Source organism: Lampetra planeri, chromosome 52 (assembly GCF_965212315.1).
Source record: "Lampetra planeri chromosome 52, kcLamPlan1.2.h2, whole genome shotgun sequence".
NCBI lineage: Eukaryota > Metazoa > Chordata > Hyperoartia > Petromyzontiformes > Petromyzontidae > Lampetra > Lampetra planeri.
In genome coordinates this window covers 2,795,399-2,818,464 of record NC_136158.1, presented here as the reverse complement: position 1 = coordinate 2,818,464, position 23,066 = coordinate 2,795,399, and the positions used below count along the sequence as shown (strand labels likewise).

Here is a 23,066-nt window from a genome sequence, read left to right as displayed (position 1 = left end):
AAGGGGAATGTGCTTACAGGGGCTCTAGAGGTTCCTGCGCAGAGGTGGGGGACTTGGTGCTGTGGGTCTGATAGAAACGGGCCCTGCTCCTGGTGGTGCTGGGATATAACCAACGCGAGACACCAATAGTTGCATTTCTGGTGGGGAATTGTACCCTTAGAGACTGTTCCTGCGAGGTGAATTACGATGCAAGAAACCTGCTGTACTGTACTTCTACATGTTACTGTCCCGTTTAACCCCTAACAATACAGCACCTGGCTGTCAGAGCCGTCCCCCGGGTACGGCGATTCGGGGCGAATGCCCCGGGCCCCACACTTTGGGGCTACCGGCGCTTTCACGTCACCGTGCCAAATGTAATACTTCCGGTTGAGTTTGAAGGTGTCAGGGGTGCCCACACAATGGGATTTGCCCCGATGGACAACCCTTCTGGCATTATGGAGAAACACAAGATCATGGCTTGTATGTTCAGTACATATGTAGTGACATAGAATGGGTCACTACGGCGCGGAGCGCTGGTTACTGGTAGAGAGGGATAGTGGGTGTAATATCCCGGTCTACCAGCAGGGCAGGTGATAGGCAGGGATGTAGGGCAAAGGTCGCAACCGGGTACCCGATACCCGTACCCTACCCGATACCCGGCTACCCATACCCAGCTGGGTATGGGTACCAGTTTGTGACCCTGGTGTGGCCGGGTACGGGTAGGCCATGAGTCACTGGTGAGTAACTGTCACTCATTTCCCAACGTCTTGTCTCTTCTCACAATTCAAGTTCCTAGAATCAACCCACCCGCACCTGCAACATGGCTTCATCCCAGAGGTCGCTATCAGGTATCCGATACCCGTACCCTACCTGTACCTGGCCGGGTACAGGTAGGGTACCCGTTTGCGACCCTGTTGCGGCCGGGTATGGGTAAGGAATCAAAACCCGTTTGCGACCTCTGATGTAGGGTAAAGGCGTCAGAAGGAACACGTGGGGCTGAGCCAGAGCCTTCTGGTGGGTTCCAGAAGGGGGCGTGGCCGAGGGCGGAGCCAGGCCATGCTGGGGAGGATAAAAGGGAGGCCCCGACGCTGGGTCGGGGCTGCTGTGGTTTGGGAATGGAACCCATCGTCTTCACAAGTCTTCGTCCCCGTCTTCACCTTCTCGTCGGTATTGGGTCAGGCAGCGTGTCGGCTGTCCTGACCCTATACTGTGGAAAGTGTAGAATAAACGTGTATGCCTCCTACTATTAGTGTCTCTGAATTGACACCCTACACATATTTAAACCATTAAACCCTCTACCGTACTTGATCCAAACATTAAACTCTCCAACACCTGAAGCCCCTGCACCCATGATGGCTCTTGAACACAGCAACACAGGATTTTAACCCCGTGAATTACGGATGTTTAGAAGTTACAAGGACCAAACATCCCCCCCCCACCCCCGACAGAATGATAATTATAAGAGCTTGAGTACTGTACTGCGCAACTGCGTGTTCGTGAAAAACAAACTTCTAAGATCCAGCTGGTAGCGTGAGTGGTGTAATAACATCCATGACCAGAAAGACAGGAGTCGCTTGAGTTTAGTACAAACTTTTTCTGAAACAATATTTAAACATATGTAAATATAAGCAAAAAACAGTCTCTCGCCTCTCCATAGCAGTCCCACAAAGCGTTTTTTTTCTGCCACCCTCCGATTCTCAGATTATTGGTTGATAATGGACGCTTGTGTTGCGCCCGAAACGTCGTGATTTATTTTATTTTCTACCTACGTGACTTTACCGAAAGAACCAAAGAGTATGCATTCCTGCAGTCACGAAAGCTTCAAATCAAGGTTTTACCCTTTCTGGCAATAAAACAGGCGTTAAGATGTTAAAACACCAATCAAGGAGTCCTGTCTGGATTAGTCTGATGTGGACAAATCAGTTTCAAAGACAATGCATATGTTATCAGAGCATAATTAATCTTAACAGCCAATATCAATATGATGCTGATCACTTTTTATTTCATCTTATTGAATAAACCGAATGCAAAAGAGAAAACCCCGACAATGGTTTGAACAGTAGCAGCACTTCTGCAAGAGAATTAAAGTTCTTTAGTAACATCGTCCTTTAATCTCCCACAATCGCCAGTCCATTCCATTTCCTGCATATCAAATCTTTGTCAATTTCCCTCCTCCCAAGAAAACCCAGACCATTTTTGCTCGCTAGGCAGGCTAGGGGTGAAAAACTCAACGGAGGGGATCTGATACCGGGGCTAACACTCTTAAGTTTCCTAGGTATTTGCCAAGGCTAGTGCCTGTGTGTGTTTAGCGCATGGGATGCGTTTTCCAATTCGACAGCCGAGCAGCCTTGGGCATTGCAATGCCAACAGCGATGTCTTCCTGCCCCAGGAGAGGGCGCCAAGAGAGAGTCCGTGCAGCCCAGCCACTCCTTCGGCGAAGAAGCGCAGACCACCGCGATGCGATGACCTGATGTGGCAGACGGCACGCCAGTTGGCCGAGGAATGCCAAAGTCCGAAGGCGCGACGCCCGGTCCCCGAACAAGGCGTTCATCCTGAATGTTCGTGCTGCTCCGCTCTGTCCGTCCGTGCTGCTTCACTCTGGCAGTCCGCGCTGCTCCATGTCACCCATCCGTGCTGTTGTGGAGTTTCCTTCACTTCTGAGTGTGTTTGGCATTGCCAGCTTTGTCAGTTTTACTTTTAGAGTGGTGCTTGGAGGCAGAATCTGTATGTCCACTGCTGTTTTTCTTCTTGGAATGAGGCGTAACTGATTTCACCAACATGACAAACAAAAGACAAAATTCATAATCAACGTTTTTGGGTTTAGATCGCGTTATTTATAAATGTGTCGTAACCCTCCACCTCCCGACACGGCTAATCAGTAAAAAAGTGATATTGGTCGCGAAAGCCTACGTGTTAAAAAAACAATGTAAAACAGTACAGTAATGGAGCACGTAAAAATCGGAATAAAAACAACTATCACGTGAGACTTCGAATATATTGTACAACGATAAAACAATGTTAAAATAATTCCCTGCAGCATAAGTGATCTCGGGCAGATTATTTGCTTAGAGATGCATATTCTAACATTGGGGACAGACTGACTGTGGAATTACCAGCTTTGGGAGTTTTGTGTTGAGAGTGGTGAATGGAGCCAGATTTTTCACTCTTCTTTGTCTTCTCAGAATGAACAGCCGGTTTCAGCTCCTCCTTGTGAGGCACAACCTCCGTCAGCATACCACCCTGATGATCTTTCCCATCGTCCTTCTTGTATGATGTTACTGTAACACACAAACACACACCACATCGTCATGCACTCCATGTCACAACTTGTACCTCTTCACAGCACGAGGCATCATTACACACATCGTGTCACTAAAGCACCACATGCATCGTCTTTCCTACGGCATTGTACGAGTATAGAAAGCGAGTTCATAACTGCGCTTGTTGGGTTAGTAATGTCATTTAATGGCACCTGAAGTAGCCAATGGATTACATTTGTACCTCCTGAAGGAAGCGTGCATGTGACAATGAGCGGCGATGCGATGGACTACACTTCACCACAATCGAAAATCAGACTCGCATGGATCCATATAGAGGCCATAGTAAAGTCAAGTTGATTTTGCTTAACCAGGTGAGAATTCAAGAGAACAGCATGACTCTCATATGCAAGTGACCTGGATCACCAACATGATAAAAGCAAAATACATTTTAAAAAGTACGGTAATGGGAGTGAATAAAAATCGGAATTAAAAAATGTGTAACACAGGAAATCGAAAATATTGCACAAATATAAAGCAATGATAAATAATAACTTAATTGTAACGCGGGTCAGCTCCGGGAGATTATTCGTTTGGAGATGTAAATTACTAACATTGAGACCAACTGACTCCCACAAAGACCCACAGACTCACACAGAGAATTATAGACTCACATAGAGACCCACAGACTCACACAGAGAATTATAGACTCACATAGAGACCCACAGACTCACACAGAGAATTATAGACTCACATAGAGACCCACAGACTCGCACAGAGAATTATAGACTCATAGAGACCCACAGACTCACACAGAGAATTATAGACTCACATAGAGACCCACAGACTCACACAGAGAATTATAGACTCACATAGAGACCCACAGACTCACACAGAGAATTATAGACTCACATAGAGACCCACAGACTCGCACAGAGAATTATAGACTCATAGAGACCCACAGACTCACACAGAGAATTATAGACTCACATAGAGACCCACAGACTCACACAGAGAATTATAGACTCACATAGAGACCCATGGGCTCACATGGAGAGGCATAGACTCAGACACCCACAGACTTGCATAGAGACCCACAGACTCGCACAGAGAATTATAGACTCACATAGAGACCCATGGACTCACACAGAGAAGCATAGACTCACATAGAGACCCATGGGCTCACATGGAGAGGCATAGACTCAGACACCCACAGACTTGCATAGAGACCCACAGACTCGCACAGAGAATTATAGACTCACATAGAGACCCATGGGCTCACATGGAGAGGCATAGACTCAGACACCCACAGACTTGCATAGAGACCCACAGACTCGCACAGAGAATTATAGACTCACATAGAGACCCATAGACTCACACAGAGAAGCATAGACTCACGTAAAATGACCCTTGGGCTACACCTATTTCAAACCTTTTAAAACAGCCTGCCTCAGCAGCAGACCATGCTTTCCTACCTGATGACAGATGCTTGTGTTGCGCCCGAAACGTCGTGATTTATTTTATTTTATACCTACGTTACTTTACCGAAAAAACCAAAGAGTATGGATTCCTGCAGTCACGAAAGCTTCAAATCAAGATTCAGAAGTATAGACTTGCATAGAGACCCATGCAGTCCCGTGTGTAATTTCAGGATAAGAATTCTGGAAGTTCCTATGTTGGATGTTCTACAAGTGTCTTGTTTGGGACACCACAAACTGATCAAATGTCTCAGTACCGGCCAGCGATATAAAACAAATTCAACAAAGCATTGAAACATCAAGGTTCCGAGGCATTAGGCAGGGTGCAGGTCTGGGTTCCATGGCCCAGTGACCCACACCTCCGATTAGTACGGTTGGCTACGTACGGTGGGAAAGAAGTTAAACATTCATACAAACGTGTAAACCTACAGCCCTCCCTCTTACCTAGAATGCCGATGATGAAAAGGAGGATGCATGACAGCATAATTCCTCCTCCTATCCGCATGATGTCGGGGTTGGCAAGCATCTTCTTGATTGAAACTAAAAACACACCGCACGTCATTTCATGCTATACCACACTGCATCATAGTATGACAACATACCGCAACATGTCGTAGCATGCCACACTATGCATATTACGCTTGTAGAGTGAATTAAAATTTATATCCTGTAGTTTGTGAAAGCAGGCTATTCTGTGCTCGACTGAATCACGACATTTTAACGTACGTTTTCTGTAAAGAAATGTTCAGATGATTATTTATGACACTTTTTTACCAAAATTAACCTCGCTGAGTCTCGTGAATAATTTTCAGGAAGGTCCTGCCAAGTTTTCGCAGGAGTGGGTGATGGTTGCTACGTCTAATTACAATTGAATCACTTGCAGGGTAATTGGTTTTTATTGGGCAAATTTGTGCCATGGAACTGTATATGCACTGGTCTTTCACATCTATAATGTGTATAGAGTCCGTTAAATGTATTTGACCATTGTTCGACTGTTATTAAATAGAAAAACTAAAATCGCCATTGAAAAACATGATGGCCTCCAGTGTGTGTGTGTGTGTGAAAAACAACATGGCCGCCAGTGTTTGTGTGCAAATATGTGAAGGGAGTTAATGTGGCGATTCAGTGTTTGTGATTAGGTGTGTGACGTTGTTTGCGTGTAATATGTGGTTTGTGTGTTACATAGAATGCGTGTGTGTGGTGTGGCTGCCTGTGGTATTACACGTGGAAAAGGTTGGTATGTACAATGCAGTGTGAGCAGTTGGTGCGCAAACGCATGATGGGATGTGGTGTGCATGGTGGTAGTGTATGAGTGTGGTGGGGGCATATATGAGGTGTGTCAGCGCAGTGTAGTTTGGTAGTGCGATGTATTCTTACCACATGAGGAGCAAGTGATGACCACCCGTTCACATGTGCCACATTTCATTGCCGGCACTGATTTCCGAGCTGCATCAACAAAAACAACATCACAATGAGCATCATTAGCAGAGGAACATGTATGTGTGCGTACCTATATGAGTGGTAGTGAAATGTTATCGCACTGCTATACAAACCCGGTGACCCGAGTTGGATTCCTGCTCGCAGCTAACATCGGTAATAAATATATTAACTGGTCCTGTTCCTTCCCTAGGTCGGCTTGGCATTAAATGAGTACCTGGTGCAGGATGTAAACATAAGCATCGGGGAGACAAAGGCCGGGTGTGGTGTTGGCCAGCCACCCTCTAGTGTGCTGTGCCGGCCTTCATAGGTGCTCGCTAACAGAACTTGCTACAACAGTCTGTTAAAGGCTATACGGGGGTCCTTGTGGGTGGTGTGGTGATTTGTTTACCTTTCCTATACTTTCGTGTTTTTGTATTGTTTGTTGTTGTAATGTTCTGATCCGCCCCTACTGGAGGTCTGCATAAAATAGCTTTATAGCTAACGGGATTCCTCCAGTATGAATAGATATTCCGATTCTTTGATATGTCGCCATTGTGGTTACATGTGCGGCATTGTGAGTTTTTATTAAGAAAATTTTTCCTTCTTGTGTTCGAAAATAAAGTTAATGTTGCACCAGAAATGGTAACTGGGAGTGAGAGAGAGAAGGAATCCACTCGTGGAAGGGAGATGATTACAGAAGGATGAGACTTTCAATTGGCACCAAGAAGGCAAGGCCATTACCTAGCAGTCATGGGACTGGCTGTCTGTGACAAATATGACGATAACATGCAATGTGGGAAGGTGTTGACTCTCGCAGAAGAGTCTCTGGTGATGGGCAGGATGAGTAACAGTTTGTAACTAATTATTACCCAGCACGTGACAATGTGGCATCACCAGCTCTGTTAAGGGTTTGTTCACAACAAATCGGGTGTGGAATGAATGAATGCGCCGTGTGTGTGTGCATAGCCCCTGGGTGTCGATTGGGATGTGCGATCACTTACCACAGGTTTCGCACGGCGCCTGTGTAATCTCTGTAGAGAAAAGAACAAGAGCGATGATCACAATCACAAATGAACAAGCATGCAATGGTCATGGCACCTGATTAATTGAGCTCGTGTGCAGGCGCTAGGTTTGAATGTTACATGGCAGGACCGTGGCAGACGGTAACTGCTTGGGGAAGCCTTCAGCAGTGGATTGAACATGGCTAATGCTGCTGCTAATGATGAATGTCTAACCTGATACAGGTAGGAACAACAGTTCCACACTGCCCACCAGGGATTATTTGTCTGTCGTGCATAGCCCCTCCCAAACATGTAGTACGCTCCCGGATTGGTTGAAGTGCGTCACGTGACCGCGAGCTTTCTGTCGTGCACGAATGCGCTGTCCAACCAAGTTCCTACCTGCCCACTCCGAAGGAACGTGTTATTTTTCGTTATTAAATCTTTGGCTGCTTAATATCCATTCGTGGAGCACCTCAGCAGGATCATCATTTAATTCTCTGGCGGGAATCAAACGCAGGTCTCGACCGTGCTCACTCACACCTCTGCTGTGGTATTAGACACCTGAATTATCCAAGTTTGAAAATGCTTTTTAACTTAAGGTTTTAACGTTGTAACTTCTATAGCGTCTCATTCCCCTGATTTCCCGTCTTGATCAATCGCAGTCCCAGTTAACTTGTTTCAGAAAACACAGGTGGGGGAAGGATTGGGTAGAATATTGTTGGGTCACGCTGACCAAGCCTCCAGTTTCAAGTTGATTTTGTGTCACCGGGTGGGAACTCCAGAGACCGAAATGAGTCTTATTTGTACTCTTTGGTTTTTTCGGTAAAGTCACGTAGGTAAAAAATTCAACAAAATAAATGAAAACTACATTAAATCACGACGTTTTGGGCGCAACTCACACTTAAGCGGCTGTGCTTTCGCTACGTTGTCCCCACCTGAAGAAGGACGCTTGTGTTTTCGCCCGAAACGTCGTGATTTAATTTAGTTGCTTTCACTTATTTTATTTTTTACCTACGTGACTTTACCGAAAAAAACAAAGAGTATGAATCCTTGCAGTCACGAAAGCTTCAAATCTAGGAGTCTTATTTGCACGAGTGACCTGGGTCACCAACATGACAAAAGGAAAAAAAATAAAGCGCTTCTACGATGCCGATCCAGGGCCAGCCCTGCGGCTAAACACTGGACATGGGAAACACGCGTTTTGTCTCAGCCTCTCCATTCCAGTTTCATTCTCACACCTTCCATCTTTTCTTCGTATTCTGTTCCGACAGCGATTAATCTTGATAGAACATCTGTAGAAACAAGAACACCGTCAATATCTGTACCATCTACACCATCACCACAATCGCGATCGCTAAAAACATCAACACATTCACCAGTTTCGATTTAAAGCTTTCGTGACTGCGGGGATTCATCTTCTTGGTTCTTTCGGTAAAGTCACCTAGAATGGAAATAATAAAAAAATAAAAAAGTAATAAAATAATATATTTTTATTACGTTTTTTATTTTTATTTAATTTATTATTTTATTATTTCCATTCTACGTGACTTTACCGAAAGAACCAAGAAGACATTCACCAGTATTACCATGAAAAATTATGTAATGATGAGTTATTATGGAGCACTTCCTGAATAGTTTCTCATTTTACAATTTATACAATTTCTCTAGTTATCAACCACATTCGGTGCCGCATGTCTACAAACCAGAATTTGGAGGCAAGGGTTGATGGATCACGTAGACTTTTCACCCAAACTGTCTGGCAGTACATCAAGTGGATTCTTGAATCTGTCTGTGTTGGCCTTTGGGTGCTATGCCCTCAGACGTATAGCGTTTTCTCTGGGTACGGATTCCTTCCCGCTCCCGGTGAAACGCGCCTTTACATGAAACTGGCCAAACCCCCCTGATGTCGCTGTGAATAATGTTGGTAAAAGCGTGCCACCTTGTCTGACTCCCCCTTTTCGTTGGCACTTTGGAATTTTCTTCACACAACCCGAGTGTGGTTGATGTGTTTGTAAAATAGTTTTTACTATTTCTAAATTATGTTTTATTTAGGCCTCGGTTTGTGACAGCTCATATGTCTGCATCAGTTTCCACCCATCAGACAAATTCATTTTCATCATCTACAGCGGCGGGGGCGCAATGGTGATTGGAATTCATCCGTTACTTCCAGAATCTGACTGCATGGACAAATATGTAACAGTATTCCTGTCAACGCTACTTAAACAAGTTCAAGTGTTACCTGGAACATCGACGCTCTTCGGACCTGATTTTTCTGCACAGAGAGAGACAACAACAACAACTGATGAGTCAATGTACACCAGCTCAAATGCTACTTCAACTTGGAGCGCAAATCTCAGAGCACGCAATGCGCGAGTTCTCCCAGTGATGTGGCGTGAGATAGACTAGCAGTCGCGTGAAAACAGGAGGGGAGAGAGGTGAAAGGGTTAACTGGTGGAGGGGCAACCCTGTAGCGTGACCTTATTTCAAGGTGGCACACACCAAACTCGACGCTGAGCAAACTTTAAACGAATAATTCAACAGGTAAGCACAATATCAAAACACATTTGGGCATCAAGAAAATGTTTCTCCAGCCGTGTGAGCCCACACGCCAGATTCCTCGATTCGACTGCTTAGGTGTTTCCAGCGATACACATGCCGTCCCCTTCTGCAGAGAGAACTAACCTGGTTGCCACTCCGCCTTCATATTGGCAAAGGGACTAAACCCACCACATTGTCAATAATACTACTAATAAAAAATAAAAGTGTTACCTGGATTATTGGCCATCCGGATGCCACCTAATAGTACTGTAGAGATAGAGACAGACACCACAACGACGGATTAGGCAATGTACACCGACTCCAATTCTAATTCCATTCGCAGCGCGACCCTTAGACCGTGCACTGCGCGAGTTCGCCCAGTGGCGTGGCGTGAGATTGACTAGCAGTGGCGTGAGGCAGGCGGGGAGGGATGTGAAAGAGTGGAGCGGCCACCCTGCAGCGTTACCTTATTTAAGAGTGGGGGCGGGGGGGTGGGTCACGACACAGTTACCACTTCACAAACTTTAAATTTACGTGAAACAATAAACACAATGTGTATGACTCGATCTGCGATCGTTCGTCGTACATTCTGCCATTGCACGAAACAACACCTATTTATTTCATTTTCTTGTTAAGGCCACAGTCTTATTGACAAATGTGTTGAGTTTATGATTGAGTACTCGTGCACAACTGCCAATACAGCAACATCAGAAAATAATTTGCGTCAATGAGGAAAGACTGCGACGCCCATTGTTTAATTTAACTCATGTTTGCTCATTGCGGCGGTGAGCACGGTGTGTGGTGGTGAGCGTAGTTGTGCGGTGGCAAGTGTGATGGTTTGTTGGGGTGTTGGCGAGTGCGGGGTTACGTGTGTTGGTGCGATTGTGAGTTTGATGAGGGTGGTTATGTGTGATGATTTGTTGATGTGGTGTTGAGTGCGCTGTGGATGGTATGTTGGTGGTGTTGAGTGTGGTGGCGAGTGTGTGAAGAGCGTAATGCTCACCCATTGGCCTCATGGAGTCAATAATGTCGAGAATCCTCTTCAGGAACACGGGAGCCACGTCCACAAAATCAACTGCGAAGACATGAACATCATCGATAGTACCATCAACTATCACCACTGTCAACCTTCCCTGACAGTACCATTGAAGCATCAGCAACACGACCTTTAACTTCTGAGCAATATTCGCTTAGAATTAATTCTACGTGTTATTGATTTCAGTTAATTGTTTTGGCTTGGGTTCATTCAATTCAACGTGTTTTATGCGTTACAATAGGTGTTGTTAGGGTTAAGTTTAGGACCTAGGGTATGTAGGATTATAACAGATTCCTGCGGAGGGAGCTGGTAGGAACGTTGGGTTGCTCGGTCAATGGCCAGGGTCAACGGCGGCGTGGTGTATTCCGCAAAAATGCTCGACTGTGAGGGCGGGCACAAGCCGGCGTGAGTAGGTTAAACGTTGAGTTTTATAAGGGCACCACGGGGTGACCAGCCCCTCCCCACCCAGCCCCACCCCTCCCACCCCCCACCCAGCCCCTCCCCACCCTCCCGACCCAGCCCCTCCCCACCCTCTCCTCCCCACCCAGCCCCACCCTCCCCACCCAGCCCCTCCCCACCCTCCCCTCCCCGCCCAGCCCCTCCCCACCCTCCCCTCCCCACCCAGCCCCTCTCTGCACGACGAACGAACACAATAATCACCTGTGGGCTGGTATAATCAGGAGGTTCCTACCAATATTAATAATAGCTAACGATTAACATCAATGGCAATAAGGGTTATTAAATTTTTATAAGTGACAGGGCGACACAGTGGAAACACTCGTGCCTCACAAAAATAAGTTATTGGGTTTGATTCTCGACTTGAGTGCCTTTCTGCGTGGAGTTTGTATGTTTTGTCGCTGTTCTGCATGGGATTCCTCCAGGTTGTCCAGTTTCCTCCCAAAGTCAAACTAAACTATACAATTTGTTGTGGAATTGGGCAAAAACATCCCAACGCTGAAAATGTACCCGCAAATAACTCATTTGGAATTACACACAGCCGCATAGTCCATGAATGCAACATTTGGCAAGACCCTCCTGACATTTACAAGAAAAAACAGAAAAAATAAAATTTTCAATGATACTTCAAGTTTTGATGATTGTTTTGTTTAACCCGGTGAGATATTAAGAGACCAAGAGTGACTTAGGGTGGCATTAATCTGCCAGCAAAGGGACAATGATGTGTATAATCCAAATGTAGTCATTTGTGGATCACTTTCGAATTTGACACATTTGGACCCTGACGTAAGCACACAATGGCCTACTCTTAGAATGACATCGGGGGATCTTTAATGTCCACTCTAAGCGAAGCGGACAGTGCGTAGTTTATTACGGTTATTGCACAGCGCAGCAATCGCCAGGGTAGCCGCTGGATTCGAACCGTGAAACCCTCTGCAACAAACTGCAAACATACTACCAGCAATGCCATACCACCGCCCTAAAACAGGAGCAGAATAACATCAAAGGGAGTGTAGAAAAAGAGCTGGGAAAAGAGAGGTTTGAGAACTGGGATTGAGAGTGGGGATTGAGAGCTGGGATTGAAATATGTGAATAGAGGACAGGAATTTGATAGCGCCACTTACATAGAATGGGGGCCTCTTTATTGCCAATCTCTGTGATGATCTTGTACATCTCCTTCTTGTGGTCCACGCTCACCCCTGGTATGGACTCCTTAAGCTGATTCCGCACGTCATTGAAGATCGGAGAGCAACGCAGGCAGCAGAGCGCAGGGCTCATGGGACCCAGTAGCAGCAGTAGAAGCACCAGTAGCAGGGCCCGGAGAGACATCGTGGCGCGAGAAGCATCCATCGCTCCTAAACAAGACCTCCAATTAGCACGGTTGGCTACGTACGGTGCCAAAGAAGTTCAATATACATACAAGACCAATACAAAGATCCCCCGCATAGCCTAAACAGACTGTAGAAGCAAGTGCTGTTAGCAAGGACCTATGAAGGCATACGAGGGGGTGGGTGGCCAGCACCACGTCCAGCCGCCTTTGTCTCCCTAGTGGGAATATATCCATACCGCATCAGGTACTGCACAGACACTGTATGTGTGTATTGCATACACACACGGTGTCTATCATGTAAGAGTTGGTGGTAGACAGTGTGTGCATACTGCATACATACACAACCAACATTACAAAATACTCAATATAAACAGCACTATTGAACCTAACTGGTAAAGCCAATTGCCATCAACAATGTTGTATCAATTGCACAGAACAGTGTGGCTGTTGCATTTTCCTGCGTAAATTTTATATATATCAAATCGGACGGGTGTGGTGCTGATCGTGTGGGCCAACATCGACGCTCACAAACAACCCTTGGCCCAGCCGTCCTTCAGGGGGACATCTGTCTGTGTCTTTGTTGTGAAGCTTACACGGGGGGTCTGTGTTTCGTGTGGACCGAGTCGCGACCAAAGCAGGCAGGCGAGGTACTGTACTCACGTTTTGACATTTTAAACAAAATGAGTTGTAGATGTTAATGACGTTTTGCTAAATACCTTAACTATTGCTCACTTTGTCGATGTTATTCGACGATATTTGTAGAAGTTTAACCAAGTGTTATTGAGGATCTGATGCTTAGAGCCAGAGGTCACAACCGGGTACCCGATACCCGTACCCTACCCGATACCCAGCTACCCGTACCCGGCCGGGTACGGGTACCCGTTTGCGACCCTGGTGCGGCCGGGTACGGGTAGACCGTGAGTCACTGGTGAGTAACCGTTTGTCACTCATTTCCCAACGTCTTGTCTCTTCTCACAATTCAAGTTCCTAGAATCAACCCACCCGCGCCTGCAACATTCTTCTTGGTTCTTTCGGTAAAGTCACATAGAAGGGAAATAATAAAAATAATAAAATAAATATAAAACAAAAAAATTCTCACGACGTTTCGACTGCAACACAAGCAATCATCATCAGGTGTGAAATCCACAGCAATATTTTTTTTTTCAAATTTTCTTGCTGTGGATTTCACACCTGATGATGATTGCTTGTGTTGCAGTCGAAACGTCGTGATACTTTTAATTGTTTTATATTTATTTTATTATTTCCCTTCTACGTGACTTTACCGAAAAGACCAAGAATATGAATCCCTGCAGTCACGAAAGCTGTAAATCTAAATTTGTTTTCCTTTTTAATAATTATTGGGGGGCTTCACAGTACCTGTAGTCCAGGGGCATACAAAATCTTAATCCGGCCCCTGCTACACCACTGCATTGTGGGCCGACGTCACCACGTCCTGAGGTGACGTGACGGTGACGTCACTATCATTACCGGGCGTGTTGTCACGTGACTCTACCACTCACATCTCGCAGCAGATATAGTCTTTCTAGATTTGAAGCTTTCGTGACTGCAAGGATTCATATTATTAGGTTTTTTTTTTAGGTTTGACTTTACCGAAAAAACCTAAGAATATAGATATACAGAGCGTGTGTGTGTATACGGGTCACTGCGTGTGTGTATACTGCATAGACACTATGTGTGCACGCGCTAGTGGTAGACACTGTGTGTGTATTGCATACGTACACAACCAACATTAGAAAACATCTCTAGAACCAAATACAAGTGGCACTATATTCTTGGTTCTTTCAGTAAAGTCACGTAGAAGGGAAATAATAAAATAATACAAACATTGTTTTATATTATATTATTTTGTTATTTCCCTTCTACGTGACTTTACCGAAAGAACCAAGAATATGAATCCCTGCAGTCACGAAAGCTTTAAATCAAAATATAAGTGGCACTATTGAACATATCTTCTGAAGCCAATTTCCATTATTTTTTTTTATCAATCTCACAGAACGGTGTGGCTGTTGCATTTTTAAAAAGTGTTTTATACCGAACCGCAAATGGGGGAAATAAACATTACTGGGTAATACAAAGGTGGTGCTAAGGGGCCGTCCATAAATGACGTCACGCACCTAGTGGGGGTCAGACATTTGTGACGATGTGTGACGAGGGGGGGGGGGTGAGAAATGTGACGTCACATAAAAATGCGCAACTTGAAATAAATATAGACAACACGTTCTACTTAACTAGATAGACTTTTTAATAAATGTTTTCTCCTGCAACATCAGAGTGCAGCGCCACATTAAATACGCACTACAATGACAATAGTTTAAAGCGATTTTAAGCATGTTTTATTTTTTTGGGGGGGGGGGGGGCAGAGCTTTGTGGCGTCATATTTTAGGGGGGTGGTCTGACTTTGTGACGCCGTGTGACGAGGGGGGGTCAAAAATCGTCCACAATCGCGTGACGTCATTTATGGACGGCCCCTAACCGTGTAGGCAAAAATAGGCGCTCACTAACAGCCCTTAGGGCCATTTAGGTGGGAAATTTGTCTCTGTGTGTCTTTGTTTTCAAGCTGACACGGAGGTCTGCGGGGAGGCGGGGTACTCACGTTTTGACGTTTGAAAAAAAAAGTTGTAAATTTTAACGACAAATTATTGTCGATGTTTACGACTGGTGTTAACTTCGTCTATGTTAGTCGACTATATTATTAGAAGTTTAAGCAAATGTGGTCGAAGATGCGAAGATTGGAGCGCAACCTGACGCGTGCTAAACGCCACTGCATTGTGGGCTGACGTCACCACTTCCTGAGATGACGTTACAGTGACGTAACTATCCTTTCTACACGTCACGTGACTCCTATCATGTACAGGTTAGTGGTAAATTCTAGATTTTAAGTTTTCGTGACTGCAAGGATCCATACTCTTTGGTTATTTCGGTAAAGCCACGTAGGTGAAAATAATATTAAAATAAAAAAGTGAAAAACAACTACATTAAATCACGACGTTTCGAGCGCAACACAAGCGTCCTTCATCAGGTGGGGACCACCTAAGAGGTTAGTGGTAGATACTGTGTGTATGTGCAGCACACAGACACCACGTGTCTACCATGTGCAGGTTAGTGGTTGACAGTGTGTGTGTATGTGCAGCACAGACACCACGTGTCTACCATGTGCAGGTTAGTGGTTGACACTGCGTGTGTATGTGCAGCACACAGACACCACGTGTCTACCATGTGCAGGTTAGTGGTTGACACTGTGTGTGTATGTGCAGCACAGACACCACGTGTCTACCATGTGCAGGTTAGTGGTTGACACTGCGTGTGTATGTGCAGCACACAGACACCACGTGTCTACCATGTGCAGGTTAGTGGTTGACACTGTGTGTGTATGTGCAGCACAGACACCACGTGTCTACCATGTGCAGGTTAGTGGTTGACACTGCGTGTGTATGTGCAGCACGCAGACACTACGTGACTGACATGTACAGGTTAGTGGTAGACACTGTGTGTGTATGTGCAGCACAGACACCACGTGTCTACCATGTACAGGTTAGTGGTAGACACTGCATGTGTATGTGCAGCACACAGACACCACGTGTCTGCCATGTGCAGGTTAGTGGTTGACACTGTGTGTATGTGCAGCACACAGACACCTTGTGTCTACCACGTGGTGTCGCACCAAAGCAGGTGGGGGGATGTCAGCTGTACTCACGTTTTGACGGTTCAGAAAGACAACCCAAGTTGTAGATGTTCACAACGAATCGCTAACGATGTTGACGACTTGTTGTCAACGATGTCAGTAGAAGTTTAACGAACTCGTGGTCGAGGAGCGCTACCGACGCGTGCCAAACACCACTGCATTGTGGGCCGATGGTACCACTTCCGGTGATTACGTAGGCGGTGACGTCACCACTGTGACCACACGTGTCACGTGACTCCACACTGTGGCTATGCGTGTTGCTGCATCACACAGTGCAGTGAGTGCACACATAGACACAGAGTGTCTATAACACATTGTCCTGCGGAGGGAGCTGGTAGGAACGTTGGGTTGCTCGGTCAATGGCCAGGGTCAACGGCGGCGTGGTGTATTCCGCAAATATGGCCGACTGAGGGCGGGCACAAGCCGGCGTGAGTAGGTTAAACGTTGAGTTTTATAAGGGTACCACGGAGTGACCAGCCCCTCCCCACCCAGCCCCACCCTCCCCTCCCCACACAGACCCTCCCCACCCAACCCCTCTCCACCCAGCCCCTCTCCACCCAGCCCCACCCTCCCCTCCCCACACAGACCCTCCCCACCCAACCCCTCTCCACCCAGCCCATCTCCACCCAGCCCCACCCTCCCCTCCCCCACACAGACCCTCCCCACCCAACCCCTCTCCACCCAGCCCCTCTCCACCCAGCCCCACCCTCCCCTCCCCACACAGACCCTCCCCACCCAACCCCTCTCCACCCAGTCCCTCTCCACCCAGCCCCACCCTCCCCTCCCCACACAGACCCTCCCCAACCAACCCCTCTCCACCCAGCCCATCTCCACCCAGCCCCACCCTCCCCTCCCCACACAGACCCTCCCCACCCAACCCCTCTCCACCCAGCCCCTCTCCACCCAGCCCCACCCTCCCCTCCCCACACAGACCCTCCCCACCCAACCCCTCTCCACCCAGCCCCTCTCCACCCAGCCCCACCCCTCCTATTTTTTGATGCACGACGGACACAATCATCCCCTGTGGACTGATGGAACCAGGTGGTTGCTACCAGTATAATGTACGGGTTAGTGGTAGACACAGACGCAGCGTCTGTATCATGTACGGGTTAGTGGTGGACACACAGACAAAGGCGGCCGGGCGTGGTGCCGAGCAAGCCAACACCTTGCCGGCTTTTAATCGATGTTGGGTACCGGCACCTCCGATTCGCACGCTCGGCAACGTACAGAAGGAACGAAGTTCAACGCACAAAGATCCCCTCTTTAGCCTGAACAGACTGTTGGGGCATTGTAAAGCGATGATCAATCACTCTGCGTGCGTGCACGGCACAGCTCGGAGTAAGCATGGCACAAGAGACGTTCTTGCTGTCGAGTAGGGACGTGCTCCCGATTTTCAAATTATTCTTGGAAAAAAATCCCAAACATAGGGCCTCCTGAAGGCATGAAACCCCATAAAAACCACGTGACGTGGCTTATCAAGTCCTGCCCATCATCTCTCATCCAGCGTCACGGTGATAGTAAAAAATCTTACTGGTAGGAACCACCTGGTTCCACCAGCCCACAGGGGATTATTGTGTCCGTCCGTCCGTCGTGAATCCAAAAATGGGAGGGGTGGGGCTGGGTGGAGAGGGGAGGGTGGGGAGGGGCTGGGTGGGGATGGGTGGGGAGGGGCTGTGTGGGGAGGGTGGGGAGGGGTGGGGCTGGGTGGGGAGGGGCTGATCACCCCGTGGTGCCCTTATAAAACTCAACGTTTCACCTACTCACGCCGGCTTGTGCCCGCCCTCACAGTCGGCCATATTTGCGGAATACACCACGCCGCCGTTGACCCTGGCCATTGACCGAGCAACCCAACGTTCCTACCAGCTCCCTCCGCAGGAATGTGTTTTTATTTTCCTCCCCCCCCCCCCAAGTGTGTCCGTGTTATCCGATTAGTCGTTTGTTCGACCCGATAACCGGCAGAATAACCGATTACCGGAATAATCGGATCGCCCAGCTGTATAAAACGACCATGGTTGATAAGGGCAAGGTAAACATGGGCTTTAAGGATGCAATCGAAAGGGAAAAAAATACAAATATATTTACACAAACAGATAAAACATGAAAGTTGACTTGAAATTGTATTTAATGTACAATATATAATTTACAGGTAGAAAGGTACATGGATCAAATCACTTCGTTTTCTCATAAAATATTCATAATCAAATAGTTACGTAGTATATTTTCTGAACCGACCTTGGATTAATTTCGCTACACGTCTATTCAATCTACATGGAACTGCCGACAGAAATAGCATTGAGCCTTTCAACGACGGAAATCACACTAACACTTCATCACTCCGTGTTGAGTTTCTCTTTTGATCACCTGTAAGGCGCTAAAGTGACTAATTTATTGGTTACTGCAACAAAAATATAGATCAATACTGACATTAATGTACGTGAAATTACGAGTGCCAAAACTGTACATCTTTTTTTTTTTTACAAAATACTTGTTTTTTTTCCCTTCTCCGCATGAAAACTTGAGTTCGATCAATTCATAAACACGGTCGTCAAACAGGCAAGATTCCAACGTTACGCTAAGTGAAACAGATGTCAAGTTAATCAGCAATACAAAGACACTAAGGCGACAGCGATGTTGCTTAGTAGTTTTAACTCGCCAGCTGGAAAGCCGTCTCAAAGCACACACAGAATTGACAAAACACCCTATACCGAAAGCTTCATCACTTAAGAAGATGACTTCATCACTGATATTTGTAAGATTGGCGGCTGTTGGATCACATTTGGTGGGGTGGTGCCGTTCAAACGAAATCGTTGGTACACTTAATACATTCTTGGCATTCTTGGAGCGAAAGGGCTATCACCAAGGTTCTCACAAAGTATGCAGTAGTTTTGTAGTAAGTGGCGTCGATTGCTCTTCTAATCTGCAAATTGAGTTAGTCTGCAGCAAATTTGTCAAATGTGGACCGCGACGCTGGAATCCATGCCCTACTCTTTTCGAAGAACTTCTAATGTCCACGGCGAAGCAGACGATGTATAGTATTTATGGTTAATACACCCACGATATTAGCTTGGGCTGATATGGTATTTATGGTTAATCAGCCATTGAGAAGCCACAATGTGGACCTTACTGGGGTTGTGGAATCTGGCACCCCATTCTTCAATTCTTGTCCGGATGGTTTCAACTCCGAAACAAAATAAATTCTTTAAATTCGCCCTTTTTTACTTTTAAAATGGGGGTTTTAACTTTTTTTTACTTAAAAATTAAGATATATTTCAAACGCTTTCTCTTTAAAGTAACATTTAAAGTGGGATGCTGCTCCAGTAAGCTCACACCGACCAACCACCACTGGATTTTAAACAAAACAAATATACAACGCTTAGGTTAGGCAAAGTTATTTCCCCAGCCAATCGTGAGGAGCCATGAACGTGTCTCCGCTAAACCAGACTCACAATTTATTTACGCATATTTATGCTTGCGTTAACGCGCACAACACGTGTTTTTTCTTGTTTCATATATCATGAAGATTTTAAAAAAAAACATCTGCCACAAAGCCAAAAACAACACGACCGCGACGATATCTCACACACAGCAGGCAGTGGACCAAAGTAGTTGGGTATTCTCATTCCTGGAAGCAAAGGTCACTGCCAACTTCACAATAATGGCACTTTCTTTGATGTAAACATCTTAATCGGGCCGACTGCCGTTCCTCGATCGCAGTTAACCGAGTTAACTTACTCCTGCTCTCGTCACGTGCACTTCATCCACGAGCCCCCATCAGAGTACAAAAGTCATAATATTAAGATTGGATGACACGCTACTCGGTAACGCATCTCACGACCGTAGATATTTTACAATGAGAAGTCGTTTTTTTAAAGCACACGTAATACAAGCACAGTTGTATTATAAGCAACACGTCCTTACATTTTACACCGGTGGTGGGGGGAAGGCAATGGGCATTTTTTGGATACAAGCACACGACTTCTGATATAAGCTCACATGGCCTTGCTCCCAAGGGGTGTGCTTCAATCCAAATGATGCTGCAACCTAATGCATTCTAACAAAACCACGTTAGCCCTTGCCTTATTTCTGCTCCCGATATATCGACCGAAACTCCGCTCGCTCTTCCCGGTGTTTAAGCGTAGGGCGCCAGAATGACCGGATTTGCAGGCGGTACCCAAAGATTGGGTCCCTAAATCAATACCAGCATTTAAAAATGATTCCAGGTGATACGTCACAAATCCCGAACGTAGTCACATCGTATATCTTGCCCTGGCCGCCTAACCACCCACACCCAATGCAGCACTTGAAGCATGATGCAACTGTGGTTTTTACAGATGTTCAATTACACAATCTTTTGACAAACAGAAATGTATTCTTAATCTTGCGTACATTCGCTCACTTCTAGAGCACAGTGAAGCTTTTGACCCTTGTTTAAAGCAGTTTGCGATATATCTCTGCCTATTTAGCATTTCTGCGTCAGATGTGCAACGTTGTACCGTGCGTAAATCTCGGAATGGTTGAATATATCTTGCACAGCAGACTGGGTGCCCAGTCATAATGCTATACGGTAGTGTGGACATGCAGCTGCAGTTTCATTATACTACTCATGCGGCCACATCAATTACGTTTAAAATATCGACAGCATTGTTATTGTAAACAGATTTTCACAATTAAAAAAATGTACATCATTTTTTTGTTTTTATTTCCTGCGTTATTGTTTTGCATGGTTTTTTTTTTAAAGAATCCATTGCATTCTTATACAACGTATTTACATTATTGTACATTTTTTAAGGATAGGGATTTGCGCATTTCCATGCCGCTTAATTGCCTCCGTCACTCAAAGCACCACGTAGCAACTATTTCGATGACCTGCTTCAGTCTAGCCAAGGGGATCCCCCCCCAGTGGCAGCTGTCTCTGTGTGCGAAAAAGACAAATGCAGCACTGGTCTGCAAATGGGCATTAGTCTGCCAGCAGATGTTCTATGCACAAACCTCCCCCCATCTGATGAATATGGACATTCCACAACAAACATGGGGTTGCAATGCGGACGATTTCCCTCAAATGCGAACTTTAAAGATGTATCATCTCTTATATAAATTTACATATTGTAAAAAAAAAAAAGTTAGCTCCAAAAAATGTTTCCGTAAAAAAATTTCCTCAAAATCTTTCTTCAAATCTCAAGATAAGATAATGTGACAGTCACCGTTTGGTGCAGCCCTGAAATTTCTTGCCCAAGACACTGCTGGTGAAAAGGCCTCGAATTGAGGGAGCTCTAGAGAGCTCATCTACTAGAAGGTATTTGGCCTACTCTTCCACACATCCTCGCAGTAACTTTTGTCTAGCCATCGAACAAAGACGGTTACTGCATCACGTGCTTTTAGATGAGCTTATGCGGCCGTCTGGAAAGCTCTTCCTTACGATATCATGAAGTCACTGCCGCTATGCACTTTTAAATCTAGATTGAAAACTTGTTTCTTGAGAACTACTTTTTTTGTTTAGTTTGTTGTCCTTCCGCCGCACCTCAGATTAGCACCGTTGGCTACGTACTGCGTGGAAGAAGTTCAACATACGTACATAGTGACCAGACGTACTGGAAAATCGATTGTGGTAAACCCATTTAACACTGCTGGGTGGACAGAGGCCGGGGGATTTAAGAAATCTGCAGCGTTGTTTCAACTGCCGCGCTAGGAGATCGACCCAACGTTCACTAGGTAGCAAGTTCAATGTGCTAACCATTACATATCGGCAGCATCCCACAGCTGCTATCAGTCCTGGCTTAACGTGTGCGTCATCTTTCACGGACATAAATTGTGTTGTTCACACACTGCATTTATCCCAAAGCGAACTGTTGTGTTTTTTAAGGCAGTTCTTTTGCAGCTGACCTATGTGATGATGTATTATTCATTTCGAGGATTTCCATATAAATTCAATGGCATTGTAAGGCCAACGTTTGAAAATATATACACTACCCCTTTTCCATTGGCACATACGAGCTGAGCCAGTGCAGGGCCCCTCACAGGACACATTCATTGCGCGAGACGTCAGCGGCACGGCTCAACTTCTGCCGTGGGAAAAATGCGGCGCCTCCTCTTCAGCCGCGCCGGGCTAGGCTCGGCATAGGCACGGCGCGGGTTTAGTATGGTGGAAAAGAGGCATTGTACGCACGTAACACTAAGTCTAATAGATTTTTTCAAGTCCAAAATAAAAACGCTATCTCTAGACACGGCGACAGTCGCTCAAAACTGTCGCTTGAATAACATATAATTATTCAGAATTCATGCGGAAATGCCATACATTAGAATTATCTGGAATGTATACCAATTTCCTTCTTAAAACGTTATCAAATACAGCTATTGGAACCAATAAGAATCGTTTGGAATCAGTTAAAATTAAATGAGCAGCATACAAAGTATTATTATTATGCTATAGTCTATTTACAAATATTCATTTTTTTTACCTGCAATGTTGGCCATTTAACATAAAATATGGCAGCAATAATAATCTGACTTTAAAACTGGGATGTATAATAATTACGTAAAAATCTGGATGAAAAAATTGTACAATTAGACACACGGACAGAAAATAAAAATTGCACCTTTTCTAAGAACACGAAGAAACCAGAAAGGAAAAATGGTCACGTCGCTAATCACACAGTGCTGGGGACGTTGGGTCAGTGTCTCGCACGAGTGTCACTAGCGCCGTTCTGTGGTGGCCGCGTGGTGTGCTGGTTCCCCGCCTCCGCCTGGCTCAGTGACACCTTCATGTCCTTCTCTCCTGCAGCTGCCGACAGAAAGAAAACAGGCCCTTAAGAGACATACGCAAAGCACGCTATTGAACGTACATGTTTGCTGAACTTCTTTCGCACCGTACG

General features: G+C 45.8%; 2 protein-coding genes across 5 annotated transcripts in view; both read right to left on the bottom strand.

Moving 5' to 3' along the window:
* Window positions 1–1,543: 1,543 nt before the first annotated feature.
* On the bottom strand, window positions 1,544–16,376 carry LOC144734614 (uncharacterized). 2 transcript variants are annotated; one of them, XM_078616882.1, is made up of 11 exons: window positions 16,210–16,376; window positions 12,289–12,519; window positions 10,676–10,747; window positions 9,904–9,939; window positions 9,374–9,406; window positions 8,373–8,426; window positions 7,135–7,164; window positions 6,092–6,160; window positions 5,159–5,254; window positions 3,093–3,257; window positions 1,544–2,743 (listed from the first exon to the last, which is right to left on the bottom strand). In XM_078616882.1, the coding sequence occupies exons 2-11, from the start codon at window positions 12,512–12,514 to the stop codon at window positions 2,631–2,633; spliced, it is 894 nt and encodes a 297-aa protein (XP_078473008.1). In that variant the 5' UTR covers window positions 12,515–12,519; window positions 16,210–16,376; the 3' UTR covers window positions 1,544–2,630. The 2 variants fall into 2 exon arrangements, with proteins under 2 accessions (XP_078473008.1, XP_078473009.1); XM_078616883.1 differs by lacking the exon at window positions 16,210–16,376 and adding an exon at window positions 15,109–15,301.
* Window positions 16,377–18,301: 1,925 nt separating this feature from the next.
* The window catches only part of LOC144734690 (uncharacterized), a 45,578-nt gene continuing 40,813 nt past the window's right edge, over window positions 18,302–23,066 (bottom strand). For all 3 annotated transcript variants that reach the window (XM_078616995.1, XM_078616994.1, XM_078616993.1), the window contains exon 6: window positions 18,302–22,975. In XM_078616995.1, coding sequence (XP_078473121.1) covers window positions 22,888–22,975 — 88 coding nt within the window. In that variant the 3' untranslated portion in view covers window positions 18,302–22,887. The remainder of the gene's footprint in view (window positions 22,976–23,066) is intronic.

Excerpts from the sequence above, each read along its gene's own strand:
- LOC144734614 (XM_078616882.1), bottom strand. The coding sequence starts at position 12,514 with ATGGATGCTTCTCGCGCCACGATGTCTCTCCGGGCCCTGCTACTGGTG. Across the intron at positions 9,940-10,675 it reads TGACTCCATGAGGCCAATGG|TACTATTAGGTGGCATCCGG; the intron begins GTGAGCATTACG and ends CTATCTCTACAG. Across the intron at positions 8,427-9,373 it reads GAAGAGCGTCGATGTTCCAG|ATGTTCTATCAAGATTAATC; the intron begins GTAACACTTGAA and ends TTGTTTCTACAG.